Below are 19,082 nucleotides of genomic sequence, written 5' to 3' on the forward strand. Positions count from 1 at the left end.
CCGAAAAGCGATGACGTCACAGGTGGAAGCGCCCGAGATCTCACGAGATCTCGGCCACACTAGCAAGGAAGGCAGGGAGAGCTGCCGCAGCCGCACTGAGGTAAGCGGCGGGAAAAAGAGCCGTCCGATAAGGGAGGGGGAGCAGAAAGGAAGGCCCAGGAAGGTGGGCTAAGCGCAAATGGGGGGTGAGACGGGATACATAAAAGGGTGTAAAGAGAACCTTCTGAACGCAAAGCAGGTGAGGAGCTATGAAATAGCCCCAGACTAAGCAAAGACAGTATAAATAAATCAATAAACCCCCCCAACTTGCCCCAAAAAGGGGGGAAAAAAAACCAAGGCACAGATAAAGCAAACAAAATCTATGTATATATATATATGTGAATCACAATGACAAAAACAGCAAATCCCACTACTTATCTCTGCGGTCAGCAGCAAAGAAAGAGGGGGTTTTGCAGGCGGTGTGGCCTGTTATAGAGAGACTATGGGGAGGGGCTGATGACATGTTTCAATATTTTTCTATTTTCTTTGCTGCTATTGGTCAGAAGTAAAGAAGGAGAATAGCAATACGAGCCTCCGGGTCTTGTAATAAAATCTGTATGTAGTGAGCTCCCTCTACTGGTGGCTGTATAATCTGTATGTAGTGAGCTCCCTCTAGTGGTGGCTGTATAATCTGTATGTAGTGAGCTCCCTCTAGTGGAGGCTGTATAATCTGTATGTAGTGAGCTCCCTCTAGTGGTGGCTGTATAATCTGTATGCAGTGAGCTCCCTCTAGTGGTGGCTGTATAAGCTGTATGTAGTGAGCTCCCTCTAGTGGCGACTATATAAGCTGTATGTAGTGAGCTCCCTCTAGTGGTGACTGTATAATCTGCATGTAATGAGCTCCCTCTAGTGGTTGCTGTATAATCTGTATGCAGTGAGCTTCCTCTAGTGCTTGCTGTATAATCTGTATGTAGGGAGCTCCCTCTAGTGGTGGCTGTATAATCTGTATGTAGTGAGCTCCCTCTAGTGGTGGCTGTATAATCTGTATGTAGTGAGCTCCCTCTAGTGGTGGCTGTATAATCTGTATGCAGTGAGCTCCCTCTAGTGGTGGCTGTATAATCTGTATGTAGTGAGCTCCCTCTAGTGGTGGCTGTATAATCTGTATGTAGTGAGCTCCCTCTAGTGGCAGTGGCTCTGGCATGCTTACATTGTCTATTGAATTCTAAGGTTGTCTTGTTGTTTCTATGATGGCACAGCTATGAAGTCACTTCAACATTGTCTTTAGAAATGTTATGTAAAAATATATCAGTCTGCTGCTCTCTCCTCCTTGCTTTACACTGCAGCTCTACTTGTTTTGACTAGGTTCTGTGTAGAAGCCCAAGATCAGCAGGAATCATGAAGAGATGGTTTGTGTTAGTACAAGGGCAGATTATTATAATGTACAAATAACTAAGGAGGTAGACATTTTGGATTTTTTTTTATTAACACCTGAGCTGAAAAGACCCTGAGAAAACCAGAGATTTGGTTGTGAATGGAGTGTCGGTGTGATTGGAGTATTTGGAGTGTTGACCATTGATGATGATGATAAGAAGCCAAGCAATCATCTCAATGCCTTCATAAGTGACATAATCTTCAGATACATCATCTGGATCCTGTCTATATGTCCAACAACCATGGTGTACAACAGTAATAAATCCTGCTGCAGCCATCCTGGGACTGGTGGCACTTGCTCCTCGTGGGCCTACCAGACCACCAGGAGATGGTCAGACCACCAGGAAGGTCAGGTTCTTAGATTTGTAGACCATGGTCTCCTTCAAAGTCATGTACAGAACCCAAATAAGAAAGTGCAAGAAGCTTGAAGGTCCATATCTTAAAGTTCCTCGGGTGGGATGTGATCATCCTCCTCGTCCAACTCTTCTTGATGGTCCTCAGGTTGGATATAATTGTCCTCTATATACCCGTCCTCATCATCCTGTGTGTGAGGGACGCCTGGCAGCTCATTTTGAGACTCCGTAATCCATTCGTTCTCGGGCAGTGGGTGATGTCGATAACTGCGTAAATAGCGGCGGAAGAGGTTGCACTTGGCCACAACAGCGATGAGAAGGGAGATGGTGATGGCTACCAGCACGAATCCCACCAGGTACGGCCAACTTCTACCCTCAGAGACTGGTGTGGTTGGTGAGAGGGTAGCTGCGGAGAAAAAAGCAAAAGCTTCAGTGTTGACATTCTGTCACGGAGTGAAACAACACACCGAGCATAGGAGGGAAGGGGGGAACAGGGAACCAGGCCTGAGAACTAGGGGAGGAAGATGGACACCTCCTAGTGAAAACTCTAACCAAAATCCTGACTGACTACCAGTATGAACAGACCCCAAAGGTAGGTGGGTTCATACGCAGGAATACCTACAGTCCTAGCCCTATAGGACCCTGGTACTAATGGCAGGGACTAGACTACCTGTTCCTCCAAAAGGAAGGACGAACAGGAGTCTCCTTCAGGCCGAATACAAACAATAGGGAAATGCGACACACAGATCCCAAACAAAATACAAAAGGGAAAGGAAAGACTTAACTTCAAAGAGGCTATGGAAGCACCAGGAACTCAGCAGAGGTCCAACCGCAAACAATCCACAGGCACAGAAGCTATAAACTGCACAGCATCGTGGGAGAAGCCACTATAAATAAGGAAGGTTAAATGACCACATAATCAACACCTGAGGCGAGGGGTGTGGCAAGGGGTGTGGCCAGGGGTGTGGTCATTACCTGAAACAACACCGACGCCTATTGATCCACAAGGTAAACCTGTCAGATCAAGCCACGTGTTGCCAGTCTCACAGATCTCCTGCCACTCACTGATATAGCCAATATTAGCCAATATTATAGCTCAACCAGGGGTTGTCACCCAGCTTTTCCAGGATCCTGAATGGTAAATGCATCTGTGTAACAAGTTCTCATCTAAAATTCCACGAAGCAAAGCTGGATAATTCTACTAATACAAGTCCTGTGTACATTATTTGTGCTGCTGGCCTCCAAATTGAGCAGGGGTGTAAACAGAGGAGAAGGTGCCCATAGAGAGGGTCCACATTGGGCTCCTTTAGGACAGGAGGTCCCAATTCCAGACAGCCCCCCTCTAATAATTTTTACCCTCGTAGGAAAGATTATCATAGGGACCCTCAAGCTAGTTCCCCTTTTTACTAAGGTGTGATGTCTGTGCATGGGTGGAGCTTTGCTTGCTTTAGCACCGCCCACGAGGAAGAAGATCAGGGACAACCTGTGCTGGAGGCCCCCCCTCTGTAGAGTCCATAGCAGCTTCTATGACACCTAATTCTTTCATCCAAACAGCAGGAGACTCCCAAAGCATCAAGCAGTAAACTTAAGGAATACCTGTCAGCAGAAACAACCCTATTAAACAAGGATTACTCCCAGGTAGGGTTGATTCAGCAGATTACAACTATACCTGTCTTGTGAAAATCAAGGGGAAAAATGCAAATGAGGCTTATGGCACCGAGGGGGCATGGTCAGCACTGGGAAGCAGAGGAGCTAGGCCCCGACCCTCGTAGTATTTTTTCTTGGGAGCGCCACAGCCGATTTTCACAAAACAAGTATCGTTGCAATCTGCAGTATCTGCCCTACAAACCCTACCTTCCAGAACTAACCCTATTAAGTATGTCTGGTTTAATAGGGTTGATCCTCCTGATGGGTGCACTTTAAGAGCTTGCTGAGACTTGTGGTTCCACATTCATTTTTAAGGTTCTTGTGTAGAGTAAGACAATAGGTGCACAGCGATACCCGAGTGGGCGGAGGGCGCGCGCAGGTGACCTGGGTGCATTATACATAACAACCTTGCACAAACAAGGAAGCTGGACGGAGTCGAGGGTTCAGCAGCGTACACAAAACGAGAGTCAAACATTAAACAGTCGCTGGCAAAATACTGACTGCAAGTATCACACCCAACATCTCATCGCTGCAATTACCAGCCCAGAAAGCGCTGGCGCTCGGCTGTAGTCGCACCTGTGGAGCAGGAAACGTTCACTTCCTCCGCAGCCTGGAAGAGCCCATCCCCCAAATACTCAGCTTTCCTAAACCCCTAAATTTCTACTACTGTCCTCATGTATATTAACGCTTTGTGATGCTTTGTCTTTACCTTTGGGAATCACTAAATCTATTACTTATTATATCATAAGCCATTTAGTGGTTTAAAAACTCAATATCCTTGCCCCCATGCTTTATACTGCATCACAACTTTGCTTGTTTTTAATTGGCTGCTGTGTAAAATGAGTGGAATAGGAAGTCAGCTCCTGGAGGATTTTCATGGCTGTAAGGACTAAAGATTATAAAGTAAATCAAATAAATGATCAGTGTACATAGACCAGGAAGGGGGAGGGGGGCTGAATAAAGGGGGGGGGGGGGGGGTGGACCATTGGTCATTTTATTAGGTTAGAAGTGTGACACTGCCCCCTGCTGCCAGATACAGGACACTGCTGATAGAATGGAGGGGAAAGGGGAAACAGTAGAGAAGTTCTTTCTTTGTGTTTCCATTCACTGACAGCAAATAGAGATCTTGAGAAAAGTGAGGAATTGAAACATAATATCTATCAGAAATCTGCAGCATTTTTCATTGTACAGCAATTAATATGAAAAACCCTAAATCTGATGCAGTAGAGGCCAGCATGGAGGCCCTGATGGGCACAACTTACTGAGGCCGGAGAGCTGGCTGTCGTTGGAGCTGACGTCACGGATGTAGAGCTTCATGGCCGCGCTGTCCACCTTGCCCGCAATTTGCACATCCGGATCCCTCTTTTCTGCCAGGGTGGCACAGGAGCAGAGGTCGCCTGGCACTGGATGGAGAGAAGCGTCACACGGGTCTAATGTATCAGCGATTGGCTACACCTTTATACAAAGTCATTGAAGATGGAGTTAAAGGGGTATCCTGACCATCACATACCTCGTACATCTCTGGTAGGCGGTGGTCAACCTGCTCTTTCCTTCCTCTCCTGTTCTTATTTGCCACATCCAGTCCCCTCATGTGTAACAGTGGGCAGCGGGGTTCTCTGAGTCCCACCTATCAGATATCTATGATGTACCCTATGGATAAGGGGGGACCCTACCTCCATTCTTATATTCAGGCAGGGGTGTAGCAATAGGTTGTAAGTAGCAGTTGCCCCAATGCCCTGGTGCTCGAGGGGGTCCATAGAAGACCAATGGCACATCTATTATAAGCATCCATCAATATTAATACTACCTGTTACTGTATGTAGAGATTTAAAGGGGAACTCTAACTAAAACTGGCCGCTTATTGGTTACACTTTAAGGGGTTCTCCCCTTTGGACAATCCTTTAACAATAAGCAGACCAGGGGTTTTCTCCCTGCTGGGACCCTCAGTGATCAGCTGTAGGAAACGTGTTCAATCCCTCAGCAGCGCCCCCACAGGAGAAATGAAGCATTGCACCGCGCCCACTGTAAAGAAGGACAAGGTGAGATGTCGTGTGACAAACAGCGTCATTGAGCTTTTAATAGACAGGGAACGCTCAGGGACGACGTGTCCTCGTAAATCACTGCGCAGTCCCATGTCAGGACTGATATTTCATGTAAACACCCATCGCTACAGCAGCGCTCCCTGACCTGTGATTCTACAGCTGTTGCAAAAGTACAACTCCTATCATGCTGGGGTTGTAGTTTGCAACACCTGGAGCTCCATCCCTATAGAGTTATACTAGTGAGTGCAATCGCATCCAGTAAACGCCCCCAAAGTGACAAACTATGGGGTCTGAAAATGAAGCACGTCTGATGGCTACTCAGGACCCCCATAAGAGCACCCCTTTTATTTTTGCAGGCCTGCCATAGCAACATGACCTTTAAGAGGCGGCAGACACCAATGCATCAATATGAAGAAGAGAAATTAAAGGGGTATTCCTCTTCTCCACAGGCTGCAGGGCTCAGGAGACATCAAGGAGAGGGCCACCCATAGGACACCTACTGTATTCTCCCAGCAGGGGAAGGTCCCAGGGGTGGGAGCCGAACCCATCAAAGCATTTGGGGCATAATCATATTGAACATGGGGGACCCCTTTAAGATTTGCATACATTGATGCAACAATTTGCACAAGGATTATTTATTACACGAGGACTGGCGACTTTCCAAAAACAATTTTTAACGGGTATTTTGAGCTATCCATTGTATTCCATTGGCATGGTGGATCGGGCATGTCATAGCCATCAGCAAAGCTGCCCTCTCAAAATACGAGCCAACAACCACCATGGTCATTCACCAACATCCTACCATGGTCAACCACCAATGACCAACCAGCCCACGACCAATGACAATCCACACAACCACCAATGACCATCCACCCCACGACCAATGACAATCCACACAACCACCAATGACCATCCACCCCACAAGCAATGACAATCCACACAACCACCAATGACCATCCACCCCACGACCAATGACAATCCACACAGCCACCAATGACCAACCAGCCCACGGCCAATGACAATCCACACAGCCACCAATGACCATCCACCCCACGACCAATGACAATCCACACAACCACCAATGACCATCCACCCCACGACCAATGACAATCCACACAACCACCAATGACCATCCACCCCACGACCAATGACAATCCACACAACCACCAATGACCATCCACCCCACGACCAATGACAATCCACACAACCACCAATGACCATCCACCCCACGACCAATGACAATCCACACAACCACCAATGACCATCCACCCCACGACCAATGACAATCCACACAACCACCAATGACCAATCAGCCCACGACCAATGACAATCCACACAACCACCAATGACCACCCACCCAACCACATTCCCCCCATACCTTTATAATGGGCTGTATCAAGTGGTCTCTTAAAGGGGTCTTCCTACTTCAGCAAATGGCATTTATCATGTAGAGGAAGTTAATACAAATCACTTACTAATGTATTGTGATTCTCCATGTTGCTTCCTTTGCTGACTTGATTCATTTTTCCATCAGATTATATACACTGCTCATTTCCATGGTTACGCCTAGAGATGAGCGAATTTCCGCTTATGAAATTCGTTCACACTTCTTTTGTTGGTAAAAGGTGTATTGCGTTATGGATTTCGTTACCACGGACAATAGCGCAATTCTATGACGAAATGCATAACGGAATGCCTTTAGAGGCATTCCGTTATTCATTCCGTCATAATAGAATTCTATGGGCTGCAAAATGGATCCGTCCCGTTTCCGTTATGCAGGGGAGTCCTCTCCGTTATGCATTCCGTCATAGAATTGCGTTATGGTCCGTGGTAACGGAATCCATAACGCAATTCACCTTTAACCAACAAATGAAGTGTGAACGAATTTCATAAGCGGAAATTCACTCATCTCTAGTTACGACCACCCTACAATCTATCAGCGGTGGTCGCGCTTGTACACTATAGAAAAAAGCACCGGTCTCTCTGATGGCAGGGATCATGGGAGCACATAGGCCGGTGCTTCTTCCTATAATGTGCAAGAGCGGCCACCACTGATGGATTGCAGGCTGGTCGTAACCATGGAAACGGGCAGTGTATAATGTGATGGAAAAATGAATCCAGCCGGCAAAGGAAGCAACATGGAGAATCACAATACATTAGTAAGTGCCTGGTATTAACTTTCTCTACATAATAAATGCAATTTACTGAAGTGAGAGGACCCCTTTAACTGATGTAAGGTTTCAGTGATGGAGAAGACTCATATAGTGCCTCCGCCTCGGCCCATGATATTGGGACCATTTAAGGGAATTTTGGGGGATTTAGCATCGATGCTCTTTGTATCTTTTGGAGGACGGGTACTTTTGCAAATAAGAAAAGTTCTGCAACTTTCTAATAGGCTATTTTTTTTCACTTCACCATATTCAAGAAGTCTGCTTGGTGTCAACGAATGGAAACGTTCTTGTTTACTCCCAGAGGCTGAAAACTTGAAGACATGATACGTCTTAGGGAAGGTGAAGTTTTTGGAGGACGTTTTGAGGCAGATTTTCCTGCAGGTTTCCCAGCTAAAGCCAAAGGTGACTCCAGCAAGAAGGAGAAGTAGAAATCCTTCCTTTTTATTTCCGGTTCCGTTTGAATCCACTTCTGGCTTTAGTTGAAAAACCTGCAGGAAAATCTGCCTCAAATACTCCTTCAATACTCCATGTGAACTTACCCTTAGGCCTCTTTCACACAGGTGTTGCGGGAAAATGTGCGGGTGCGTTGCGGGAACACCCGCGATTTTTCCGTGCGAGTGCAAAACATTGTAATGCATTTTGCACTCGCGTGAGAAAAATCGCGCATGTTTGGTACCCAAACCCGAACTTCTTCACAGAAGTTCGGGCTTGGGTTAGGTGTTCTGTAGATGGCATTATTTTCCCTTATAACATGGTTATAAGGGAGAATAATAGCATTCTGAATACAGAATGCATAGTAAAACAGCGCTGGAGGGGTTAAAAAAAAAATAAAAAAAAAATTTAACTCACCTTAATCCACTTGATCGCGAAGCCGGCATCTCCTTCTGTCTCCTTCCTTTGCTGTGTGCAGCAACAGGACCTATGATGATGTCACTCCGGTCATCACATGGTCCATCACATGATCCATCACCATGAGTGACGTCACCACAGGTCCTTTTCCTGCACACAGCAAAGAAAGACGACAGAAGGAGATGCCGGCTTCGCGATCAAGTGGATTAAGGTGAGTTAAATTATATTTATTAATTTTTTAACCCCTCCAGCCCTATTGTACTATGCATTCTGTATTGAGAATGCTATTATTTTCCCTTATAACCATGTTATAAGGGAAAATAATAATGATCGGGTCCCCATCCCGATCGTCTCCTAGCAACCGTGCGTGAAAATCGCACCGCATCCGCACTTGCTTGCGGATGCTTGTGATTTTCACGCAACCCCATTCATTTCTATGGGGCCTGTGTTTCGTGAAAAACGCACAATATAGAGCATGCTGCGATTTTCACGCAACGCACAAGTGATGCGTGAAAATCACCACTCATGTGCAGAGCCCCATAGAAATGAATGGGTCCGGATTCAGTGCGGGTGCAATGCGTTCACCTCACGCATCGCATCCGCGCGGAATACTCGCCCGTGTGAAAGGGGCCTTATAGGAGAAAGTTTGTTACAATTGTATCCAGCCCAGTGGCGTGCCCAGGGGGGGTGGGGGGCGGTCCTTCCCGGGTGGCGACTCTCAGGGGGGTGCCAGAACAGAAGCAATGAGCGCTTACATCAATACAGATGGAAGCGCTCATTGCTTTTCCCTTTATAAGATGCAGTGCATAATGGAAGCGCTCACTAGTCTGCAGGAGGAGGGGGAGAGAAGCGCTGTGAGCGCCGTCCAGTACTCACCCCTCCTCCTTACCGCTCCTCTCAGGGCCCGCGCTGCTGTGTCCTGGCTGCCTGCAGGGTCAGGACGTACAGAGCGCACTCTGACCTGACGCGGCGGGAGGTCAGGTGACTGCAGCGTCGCCCTGAGAGGAGAAGACAGGACAGGTAGAGGGGCGGCAGGAGAGGTAAGTGACTCTATTATTTCACAGTCTGATCTGAGGTCTGATATGGTGGTCTAATGGGGGGTCTGGAGGTCTGACTGGGGGGTCTGGAGGTCTGACTGGGGGTCAGAATGGGGTCTGGAGGTCTAATGGGGGTCTGATTGGGGTCTGGAGGTCTGACTGGGGGGTCTGGATGTCTGACTGGTGGTCTGGAGGTCTAATGGGGGTCTGATTGGGGTCTGGAGGTCTAATGTGGGTCTGATTGGGGTCTGGAGGTCTAATGGGGGTCTGATTGGGGGTCTGGAGGTCTAATGGGGGTCTGATTGGGGGTCTGGAGGTCTGACTGGGCAGTCTAATGGGGGTCTGATTGGGGGTATAGAGGTCTGACTTGGGGTCTGGAGGTCTGATTGGGGGTCTGGAGGTCTTATGGGGGTCAGATATGGGGGTCTGGAGGTCTAATGGGGCTCCAGAGGTCTGATATGGGGGTCTGGTCTGAGGTCTGATATGTGAGTCTGGAGGTCAGATATGTGGGTCTGGAGGTCTTATATGGGGGTCTTATCTGAGGTCTGATATTGGGTCGGGGTCTTACATCAAGGTCTAATGGGGGTCTGATCTGAGGTTTAAAACTGTAGTCTTATATGGGGTCTGACATAGAGGTCTAAAGGGGGTTTGGTCTGAGATGGGGGGATCTCATTTAGGGTTTTCTATGGGGGTCTAATCTGAAAGGAAGGGGGATTTTTTTGTACTAGCGCACAATATAAAGGGGTGTTTTTGTACTGACGCACTATCTGTGTGGTACCAGTATTTTCAGGGGGACTGTTTCTACAGGATAGTATTGGGGGGCACAGTGGGCACAGTATTGGGGGGGGGGGGCAGGATGGGATGTTGAGAAGGTGGGAGGATGATGGAAAAGTAGGAAAGTAAGATGTCTGTAGAGACGAGGCGCGGCTGAAAGAAGTCACCATGGCGGTCTGGTCTGATAGGAGAAGAAGAGGAAAGAGAATGTCTACATCAGAGAAGAGAAGTCACTGGATGGAAGAGGTAGATATGAGGCGCTGTATGACCCTGTATGTTCTGTAGCGCTGTTTGTAATGTTTTCCAAGTATGTCTTTAAAGGGGTTGTCCGCTTTTTTTTTTTTTGTACGAGCGCTGTCTTCTCCGCTCTGTTTACCGGCTCATCACTGCAAATGCTACGGCGAGCGGGTGAACAGAACAGAGAGAGCAGCTCTCATATGAGCGCTGCCCTCTCTTCAAACAGCTGGGGGCACAGAGGGCATTACTACTATGGAGGGGGCACAGAGGGCATTACTAATGTGAAGGGGCACAATAGGGATTTCTACTATGGAGGGGGCACAGAGGGCATTACTACTATTAAAGGGACACAATGGGCATTATTACTGTGAAGGGGCAAAATGGGTATTAAAACTGTGAAAGGGGCACAGAGAGGGCATAACTACTGTGGGAGGGCACAATGTGGGCATAACTACTGTGAGGGGGCACACATCTGTACAAAACTACTGTGAAGGTTGTACAATGAGAGGCTGAGAGCAATACTACTGTGAGGGGTACAATTTTTTTTAAAGTATTGGGGGTGGGGGGGGGGGAGGGGCCAGAGAAAGTACCCGCCCCAGGTGCCAGCCTAGGCATTCCTACACACGAGCAGCACAAATCTCTCTCCTGTCCTGATAGTTTGTTACAATGTATCAGTGCAGGTAACATGAATCAGTCTGGAGTTCACAGAGGATACTGCAGCAAACCTTCAGCTGTGAGTAATTGTTACATTTTCAGTTCTTTAGTCTCTGGCCACAAACAATGTTGCTTTCATTTGCTGACCGCAAGCAGGGATCTTAAAATGATTAGGAGTTAAAGCACAAAGTGAAGCTCCACATTTATGATGCATTTTGGACACAATTTGCACAACAGATTTAAAATGGGTCTAAAAAAAAAGGAGCTCGTCAGAGAGGAGTCGTGAACTGCGCCAAATGTATTATATATAATGGCATCATGATCTGTCATCGTCATCATCGCCGGAGACTACTGGGCAAGAACCATCCTTTAGATCAGGGATGCTCAACCTGTGGCCCTCCAGCTGTTGTAAAACTACAACTCCCACCATGCTCTTCTGTAGCCTGTCCGGGAATGATGGGAGTTGTAGTTTTGCAACAGCTGGAGGGCCGCAGGTGGCGCATGCCTGCTTTAGATTAACCCTTTCTGTTGCTATTGATCTCAAGGAGTTCCTCCTACAACCAGGCTGGGCACGGACCCTGGCATGAGGACGAAGGAGCCGAAGTTCAACACGAAATGCGGATCATTTTTATACAGTGTAAATTATCCTCTTCAAGGGCAACTCCACCCACACTTCATACCCCCCCAATGAAATGTATTGCAGGGGTTCATCCGTTTTGCATTACATTCGCCATTGCTAAGACGGCAACTCCCTGTATCATGGAAATAAATGGGAGGTTGTCACAGTCCTTCCCCCATTACTGTATGTATAACTAAAGACAGGGGTCACCAATCTGCAAAACTACAACTCCCAACATGTTCTGATGACTGAAGGCTGCTATTCACCTCCAAGGTCACCAAAAAGAGAATTCATAGTTTGTTGCCCTCCGCATTCTCTCCCAGAGTCTTTACAAAGCCGACTGATCATCACCTTCTGTTCCACCATTTTATATGTTTCTGGAAAATCCGGATGACAACTAACATTATCGCCATAACAGTTGTCACCCAGCTTTTCCAGAAACTGCTGCAAGGCAAGAATGAAGGAGTCGAAATCTAGTTGTAGTCTTGTTTATTTTAGTCTATTATTATTTGTTATTGTTTATTATCTTGTATTCTTATTGTGTTATATTGTTACTATGTTTTGCTGTATACTGCTGTGTATTACGGAGCAGTATACGGCTTTATGTTATGTATTACCGTGTGCTCTTCCATACTGTCGTGTATTATTGTGTGTTATGTGTACTGTTGTATACTATGTGTATCTTTGTGTACGGCTTCTCTCTGTCTATAATATTCAGCCCCCTATAGAGACTGTGACTGACAGGGACACATGGGGGGCACAGGACATAAGACACATACAGTAGCTGCTCTTTTCCTCAAGGGCAGATATATAACACGTGAACATTACAAACACAGAACCCCCAGGGTTTTGGCTGCTCTGGTCCCATTCACAGGACAGCTGCGGACAGGTAACATGAGCCCCCCCTTCACCTGCGCCCCCCCTTCCTGCACCCTCACCTCTATGTGCAGCTCTCAGGTGTGCAGCATGTCCCCGCAGCGTCTCCTACCTGTCCTCTTCCTGAAGGTGAGGGGTGGGGACTGGCAGCAGGGAGAGGTCCAAAGGTGGCTGCGCTGGTTAAAGTATAACCTCCCCCGTGTATGAGGGGGGGGGGGGGGGGGCTGGCATGATGGGGGTTGTGCACCTACCTGTAAGATCTACCCCTTACAACCAGGAGCTATGCCATACTGTGTCTGTCCAGGGCACTCATCACTGAGGGCTGGCACAGTGTTTATAGCTCTATGCCAATGCCCTGCCCAATGCTCAAACACCAGATAGAGCCAGGAGGCTGCAGTAAAGCATGCCATTAAAGCTGTCACCCAGTCTTGTGTCAACAAAGCTTCATGGCTGTAATATACAAAGTTCTAGTTTTCTAATAGACTTTCTGTTTCTTTACCTCACCATGTCCAAGATCTCTGCTTGCTGTCAGTGACTGAGAACATTGCTTCTTACATCTGCGCAGACCTACAGCCGAGGGCTTGCTACAATTGCATCGGTTCTAGACAATGCTATGTAAATTTCTTTACAGTGTATGGGTCATGGCGGTTTTTAGAGAATTGTCTAGATTGGATACAATTGTAACAAACCCTCAGCTATGAGGCTGAGAGGAATGTTGGGTCATTGTTAGGCTAGGGCTACACGACTACATGTGTCGCACGGCAATTTTTTTAATGATAGTCCATGGTGTCGCACTGTGGCATGCTGCGACTGCGACACGACAGTAGCAAAAAATCCATCCAAGTGCAACACCATGGACTATCATTATAAAAATTGTTGCACGACATTGGTGCGACATCAATATGGTGCGCCCTATGATGCGCGCGACTTTTTGTCATCGTGCAGCCCTAGCCTTAAAGTATTCCCCCCCCCCGGCAGATTCTTCACTCTGGTGCTGACTAATGAGTCCTATTCTGTTCACACAGCCTCTCCCTCTGCGCTATTTCCCCTTTCATGTTCTCTTCCGGAAGGTGAGTCCCACGCATTTCATGCACTCATTGCCGCAAGCCCTGATCCCTGCACTCAATAGTGTTTCCTGTTGTAGGAAGTTCACAGCTCCCAGAAGACTAAGGAAGAAATCCGGACTTTCTCTGAGACATTGAGAGATTTTTGCACCAACAAAATACTAACATTAAACATCAAAAGTGATGATTTGTTTCACCTCATTTATCAAAAAGCGCACGCTTATTTACATATAAACTTGATTCATTGCCTATTTCTCTCAATTTGTGACATTTTACCGCCAATAGCACTAAAATGTAACTTTTTTTAAACTAAAATGCGCCATTTCAGCAACCCCCCCCCCCCGCCAGACCACACTTGCAACTTTTGAAGCATATTTGTAACATTTCCAGTGGTAAATTGCGACTGTTGTCTCAGACTCGGGACGTTCTTGTTATTGTTTTGTTTTTTTGCTGGATGTCAATTTGCTCATTTATATGAGATAAGAATAAATGCGTCCTGCTTGAATACGTGAATCTGAGCCGTTTCTTCCTATAAGAGGATGATAAATGAGGCGTAATATGCGCCAATTTAATAGCCCCGCCCACTTTGATATTTATAACTAATTTCTGTCGTGATGCATTCTTTATGGTGAAAATTCTGGAGAAAACAGTTGATATATTTAGCACAAATCAAAACTCCATTCTTTTTAGAGCATTTTACACCATAATTCTTGCGCAACTTGCTTAGTAAATGTGCCCCATTGTGCGGGAGGATTTCATGAAGTAGTTACATACCTGTGATGAAGATGATGGGGGTAGTCATGTGCATCTGGCAAGACTATCTGTACATGTCACCCTCATAGGCCTCTTTAACACTACCGTATGGCTATTTCAGTGTTTTGCGGTCCGTTTTTCATGGATCCGTAGTTTTTTTTATTTTTTTTTCATTGTGTTTCCGTTTCCGTTCCGTTTTTCCGTATGGCATATACAGTATACAGTAATTACATAGAAAAAATCGGGCTGGGCATAAAATTTTCAATAGATGGTTCCGCAAAAACGGAACAGATACGGAAGGCATACGGATGCATTTCCGTATGTGTTCCGTTTTTTTTTGCGGACCCATTGACTTGAATGGAGTCACGGAACGTGATTTGCGGGCAATAATAGGACATGTTCTATCTTTCAACGGAACGGAAAAATGGAAATACGGAAACGGAATGCATACGGAGTACATTCCGTTTTTCTTGCGGAATCATTGAAATGAATGGTTCCGTATACGGACCGTATATGGAACGCAAAAAACAGCCCGCAAAACGAAAAAAATTAAAAACGGTAGTGTGAAAGAGGCCATAGTCAGCAATGCAGTCTAGAGGCCCGTCCATAGGAGGTGTAAGGGTAGTATTTGCACCTGGGCCCTAGTGCCTGGCTGGGCCCGTAGCAGGCTAGAGGTAGGTAGCAGGCTACAGGCACTGTATTACAGATCCATACTGCACAGATGCATGAACCATCTCCACCATGTATTCCAGGGGTGTCCTGATCGGTGGTGCAGTGCTACCTGGGATGATGCTGCCAGTCCCGATTATAGGATCCGATCGGAAACATGTTTCTACAGGGCAGATATGGATTTTCAGTACATAATCAACTTTATAATTTACCTCCAGAATTCCACCACAGAGGGAAAGAGATGTTCAGGATTTTACAGAAAATGAGCAGGAATGAAAATCCTCACTAAAACTGCATTAAAAAGCATCTCGGGAATAAAAACGCAAGTAAAATACTCATTGCCTTAGGTTTTACAGGGATTCTGTCATGAGATTTGAGCCCTATAAGCTATACATATGCCCATCATAAACTGGCCTTATTAACCGCCTCCGGACCGCCTAACGCAGGATCGCGTTCCGGAGGCGGCAGCCTGGCGCAGAGTCACGCATATACGCGTCATCTCACGAGACGCGAGATTTCCTGTGAACGCGCGCACACAGGCGCGCGCGCTCACAGGATCGGAAGGTAAGCGAGTGGATCTCCAGCCTGCCAGTGGCGATCGTTCGCTGGCAGGCTGGAGATGTGATTTTTTTAACCCCTAACAGGTATATTAGACGCTGTTTTGATAACAGCGTCTAATATACCTGCTACCTGGTCCTCTGGTGGTCCCCTTTGTTTGGATCGACCACCAGAGGACACAGGTAGCTCAGTAATATGTTGCACCAAGCACCACTACACTACACCCCCCCCCGTCACTTATTAACCCCTTATTAGCCCCTGATCACCCCATATAGACTCCCTGATCACCCCCCTGTCATTGATCACCCCCCTGTAAGGCTCCATTCAGATGTCCGTATGATTTTTACGGATCCACTGATACATGGATCGGATCCGCAAAACGCTTACGGACGTCTGAATGGAGCCTTACAGGGGGGTGATCACCCCATATAGACTCCCTGATCACCCCCCTGTCATTGATCACCCCCATGTCATTGATCACCCCCTTGTAAGACTCCATTCAGACGTCCGTATGATTTTTACGGATCCACTGATACATGGATCGGATCCGCAAAACACATACGGACATCTGAATGGAGCCTTATAGGGGGGTGATCGATGACAGGGGGGTGATCACCCCATATAGACTCCCCTGTCATTGATCACCCCCCTGTCATTGATCACCCCCCCTGTCATTGATCACCCCCCTGTCATTGATCACCCCCCCTGTCATTGATCACCCCCCTGTCATTGATCACCCCCCTGTCATTGATCACCCTCTGTAAGGCTCCATTCAGACATTTTTTTGGCCCAAGTTAGCGGAAATTATTATTTTTTTTCTTACAAAGTCTCATATTCCACTAACTTGTGTCAAAGAATAAAATCGCACATGAACTCACCATACCCCTCACGGAATCCAAATGCGTAAAATTTTTTAGACATTTATATTCCAGACTTCTTCTCACGCTTTAGGGCCCCTAGAATGCCAGGGCAGTATAAATACCCCACATGTGACCCCATTTCGGAAAGAAGACACCCCAAGGTATTCCATGAGGGGCATATTGAGTCCATGAAAGATTGAAATTTTTGTCCCAAGTTAGCGGAAAGGGAGACTTTGTGAGGAAAAAAAATAAATATCAATTTCCGCTAACTTGTGCCAAAAAAAAAAAATTTCTATGAACTCGCCATGCCCCTCATTGAATACCTTGGGGTGTCTTCTTTCCAAAATGGGGTCACATGTGGGGTATTTATACTGCCCTGGCATTTTAGGGGCCCTAAAGCGTGAGAATAAGTCTGGGATCCAAATGTCTAAAAATGCCCTCATAAAAGGAATGTGGGCCCCTTTGCGCATCTAGGCTGCAAAAAAGTGTCACACATCTGGTATCGCCGTACTCAGGAGAAGTTGGGCAATGTGTTTTGGGGTGTCATTTTACATATACCCATGCTGGGTGAGATAAATATCTTGGTCAAATGCCAACTTTGTATAAAAAATGGGAAAAGTTGTCTTTTGCTGAGATATTTCTCTCACCCAGCATGAGTATATGTAAAAAGACACCCCAAAACACATTGCCCAACTTCTCCTGAATACGGCGATACCACATGTGTGACACTTTTTTGCAGCCTAGGTGGGCAAAGGGGCCCACATTCCAAAGAGCACCTTTCGGATTTCACATGTCATTTACCTACTTACCACACATTAGGGCCCCTAGAATGCCAGGGCAGTATAACTACCCCACAAGTGACCCCATTTTGGAAAGAAGACACCCCAAGGTATTCCGTGAGGGGCATGGCGAGTTCCTAGAATTTTATATTTTTTGTCACAAGTTGTCATCATTTTCCACTAACTTGTGACAAAAAATAAAAAGTTCTATGAACTTACTATGCCCATCAGCGAATACCTTAGGGTGTCTACTTTCCGAAATGGGGTCATTTGTGGGGTGTTTCTACTGTCTGGCCATTGTAGAACCTCAGGAAACATGACAGGTGCTCAGAAAGTCAGAGCTGCTTCAAAAAGCGGAAATTCACATTTTTGTACAATAGTTTGTAAACGCTATAACTTATACCCAAACCATTTTTTTTTTTACCCAAACATTTTTTTTATATCAAAGACATGTAGAACAATAAATTTAGAGAAAAATTTATATATAGATGTCGTTTTTTTTGCAAAATTTTACAACTGAAAGTGAAAAATGTCATTTTTTTGCAAAAAAATCGTTAAATTTCGATTAATAACAAAAAAAGTAAAAATGTCAGCAGCAATGAAATACCACCAAATGAAAGCTCTATTAGTGAGAAGAAAAGGAGGTAAAATTCATTTGGGTGGTAAGTTGCATGACCGAGCAATAAACGGTGAAAGTAGTGTAGGTCAGAAGTGTAAAAAGTGGCCTGGTCATTAAGGGTGTTTAAAGCGAACCTGTCACCGGGATTTTGCGCATAGAGCTGGGGACATGGGCTGCTAGATGGCCACTAGCACATCTGCAATACCCAGGTCCCACAGCTCTCTGCGCTATTATTATGTTAAAAAACAGTTTTGAGTGATATGCAAATTACCTGATATGAGTCCTGTAGCCGGAGATGAGTCAAGCGGAAAGGAGCCCAGCACCGCCCCGCGTCCTCCGAATCTCCTCCTTGCCGGCTGACGTCACAGAGCTGGAGCGCCGAAATCTCGCGATGCGCACAGGGAATGAACATGATGCCGACACTGCGCATGCGCTAGCTCGCGCATCGCGAGATTTCGGCGCTCCAGCTCTGTGACGTCAGCCGGCAAGGAGGAGATTCGGAGGACGCGGGGCGGTGCTGGGCTCCTTTCCGCTTGACTCATCTCCGGCTACAGGACTCATATCAGGTAATTTGCATATCACTCAAAACTGTTTTTTAACATAATAATAGCGCAGAGAGCTATGGGACCTGGGTATTTTTAGATGTGCTAGTGGCCATCTAGCAGCCCATGTCCCCAGCTCTATGCACAAAATCATAGTGACAGGTTCGCTTTAAGCTATGGGGCTGAGGTGGTTAAACCTGCTTGTGGCTCTATTAGCCCGAAAAACAGGTTTTTATAACCGGTCAATCGCCTACCTAAGGTGCCCAAGGGGACGTCCGTTAATACAGGGTGCCCGGCCGTCTGGGGCCCAGCGCCTCCTTCCCAGTCTTAATCGCCGCCCTCCTCACCTCAGCGCCGCCTGGTGCGCATGCGCACTTCGCTCGACGAAGCCACTGCCAGGAGTCCGCGACGCATCAGGCTGAGCATAGTGCGCAGGCGCTGGATCTGGCATAGGGCTGGCCGGATCTGGCGGAGGCGGCGCTGAGGTGAGGAGGGCACCAGACGGCCGGGCACCCTGTATTAACGGACGTTCCCTTGGGCACCTTAGGTAGGCGATTGACCGGTTATAA

The 19,082-nt window shown here is 46.8% G+C and overlaps 1 protein-coding gene across 1 annotated transcript; it reads right to left on the minus strand.

Annotated features, from left to right (window-relative positions):
- Positions 1-1,439: 1,439 nt before the first annotated feature.
- Positions 1,440-12,855, minus strand: C9H1orf210 (chromosome 9 C1orf210 homolog). The gene is made up of 3 exons (XM_040407834.1): positions 12,732-12,855; positions 4,673-4,813; positions 1,440-2,169 (listed from the first exon to the last, which is right to left on the minus strand). Exons 2-3 carry the CDS (start codon positions 4,725-4,727, stop codon positions 1,850-1,852), a joined length of 375 nt encoding a protein of 124 aa, XP_040263768.1. The 5' UTR covers positions 4,728-4,813; positions 12,732-12,855; the 3' UTR covers positions 1,440-1,849.
- Positions 12,856-19,082: the final 6,227 nt, after the last annotated feature.

Source organism: Bufo bufo, chromosome 9 (genome assembly GCF_905171765.1).
Source record: "Bufo bufo chromosome 9, aBufBuf1.1, whole genome shotgun sequence".
Taxonomy (NCBI): Eukaryota; Metazoa; Chordata; class Amphibia; order Anura; family Bufonidae; genus Bufo; species Bufo bufo.

Excerpts from the sequence above, each read along its gene's own strand:
- C9H1orf210 (XM_040407834.1), bottom strand. The coding sequence starts at position 4,727 with ATGAAGCTCTACATCCGTGACGTCAGCTCCAACGACAGCCAGCTCTCC. Across the intron at positions 2,170-4,672 it reads CAGCCAGCTCTCCGGCCTCA|CTACCCTCTCACCAACCACA; the intron begins GTAAGTTGTGCC and ends TTTTCTCCGCAG.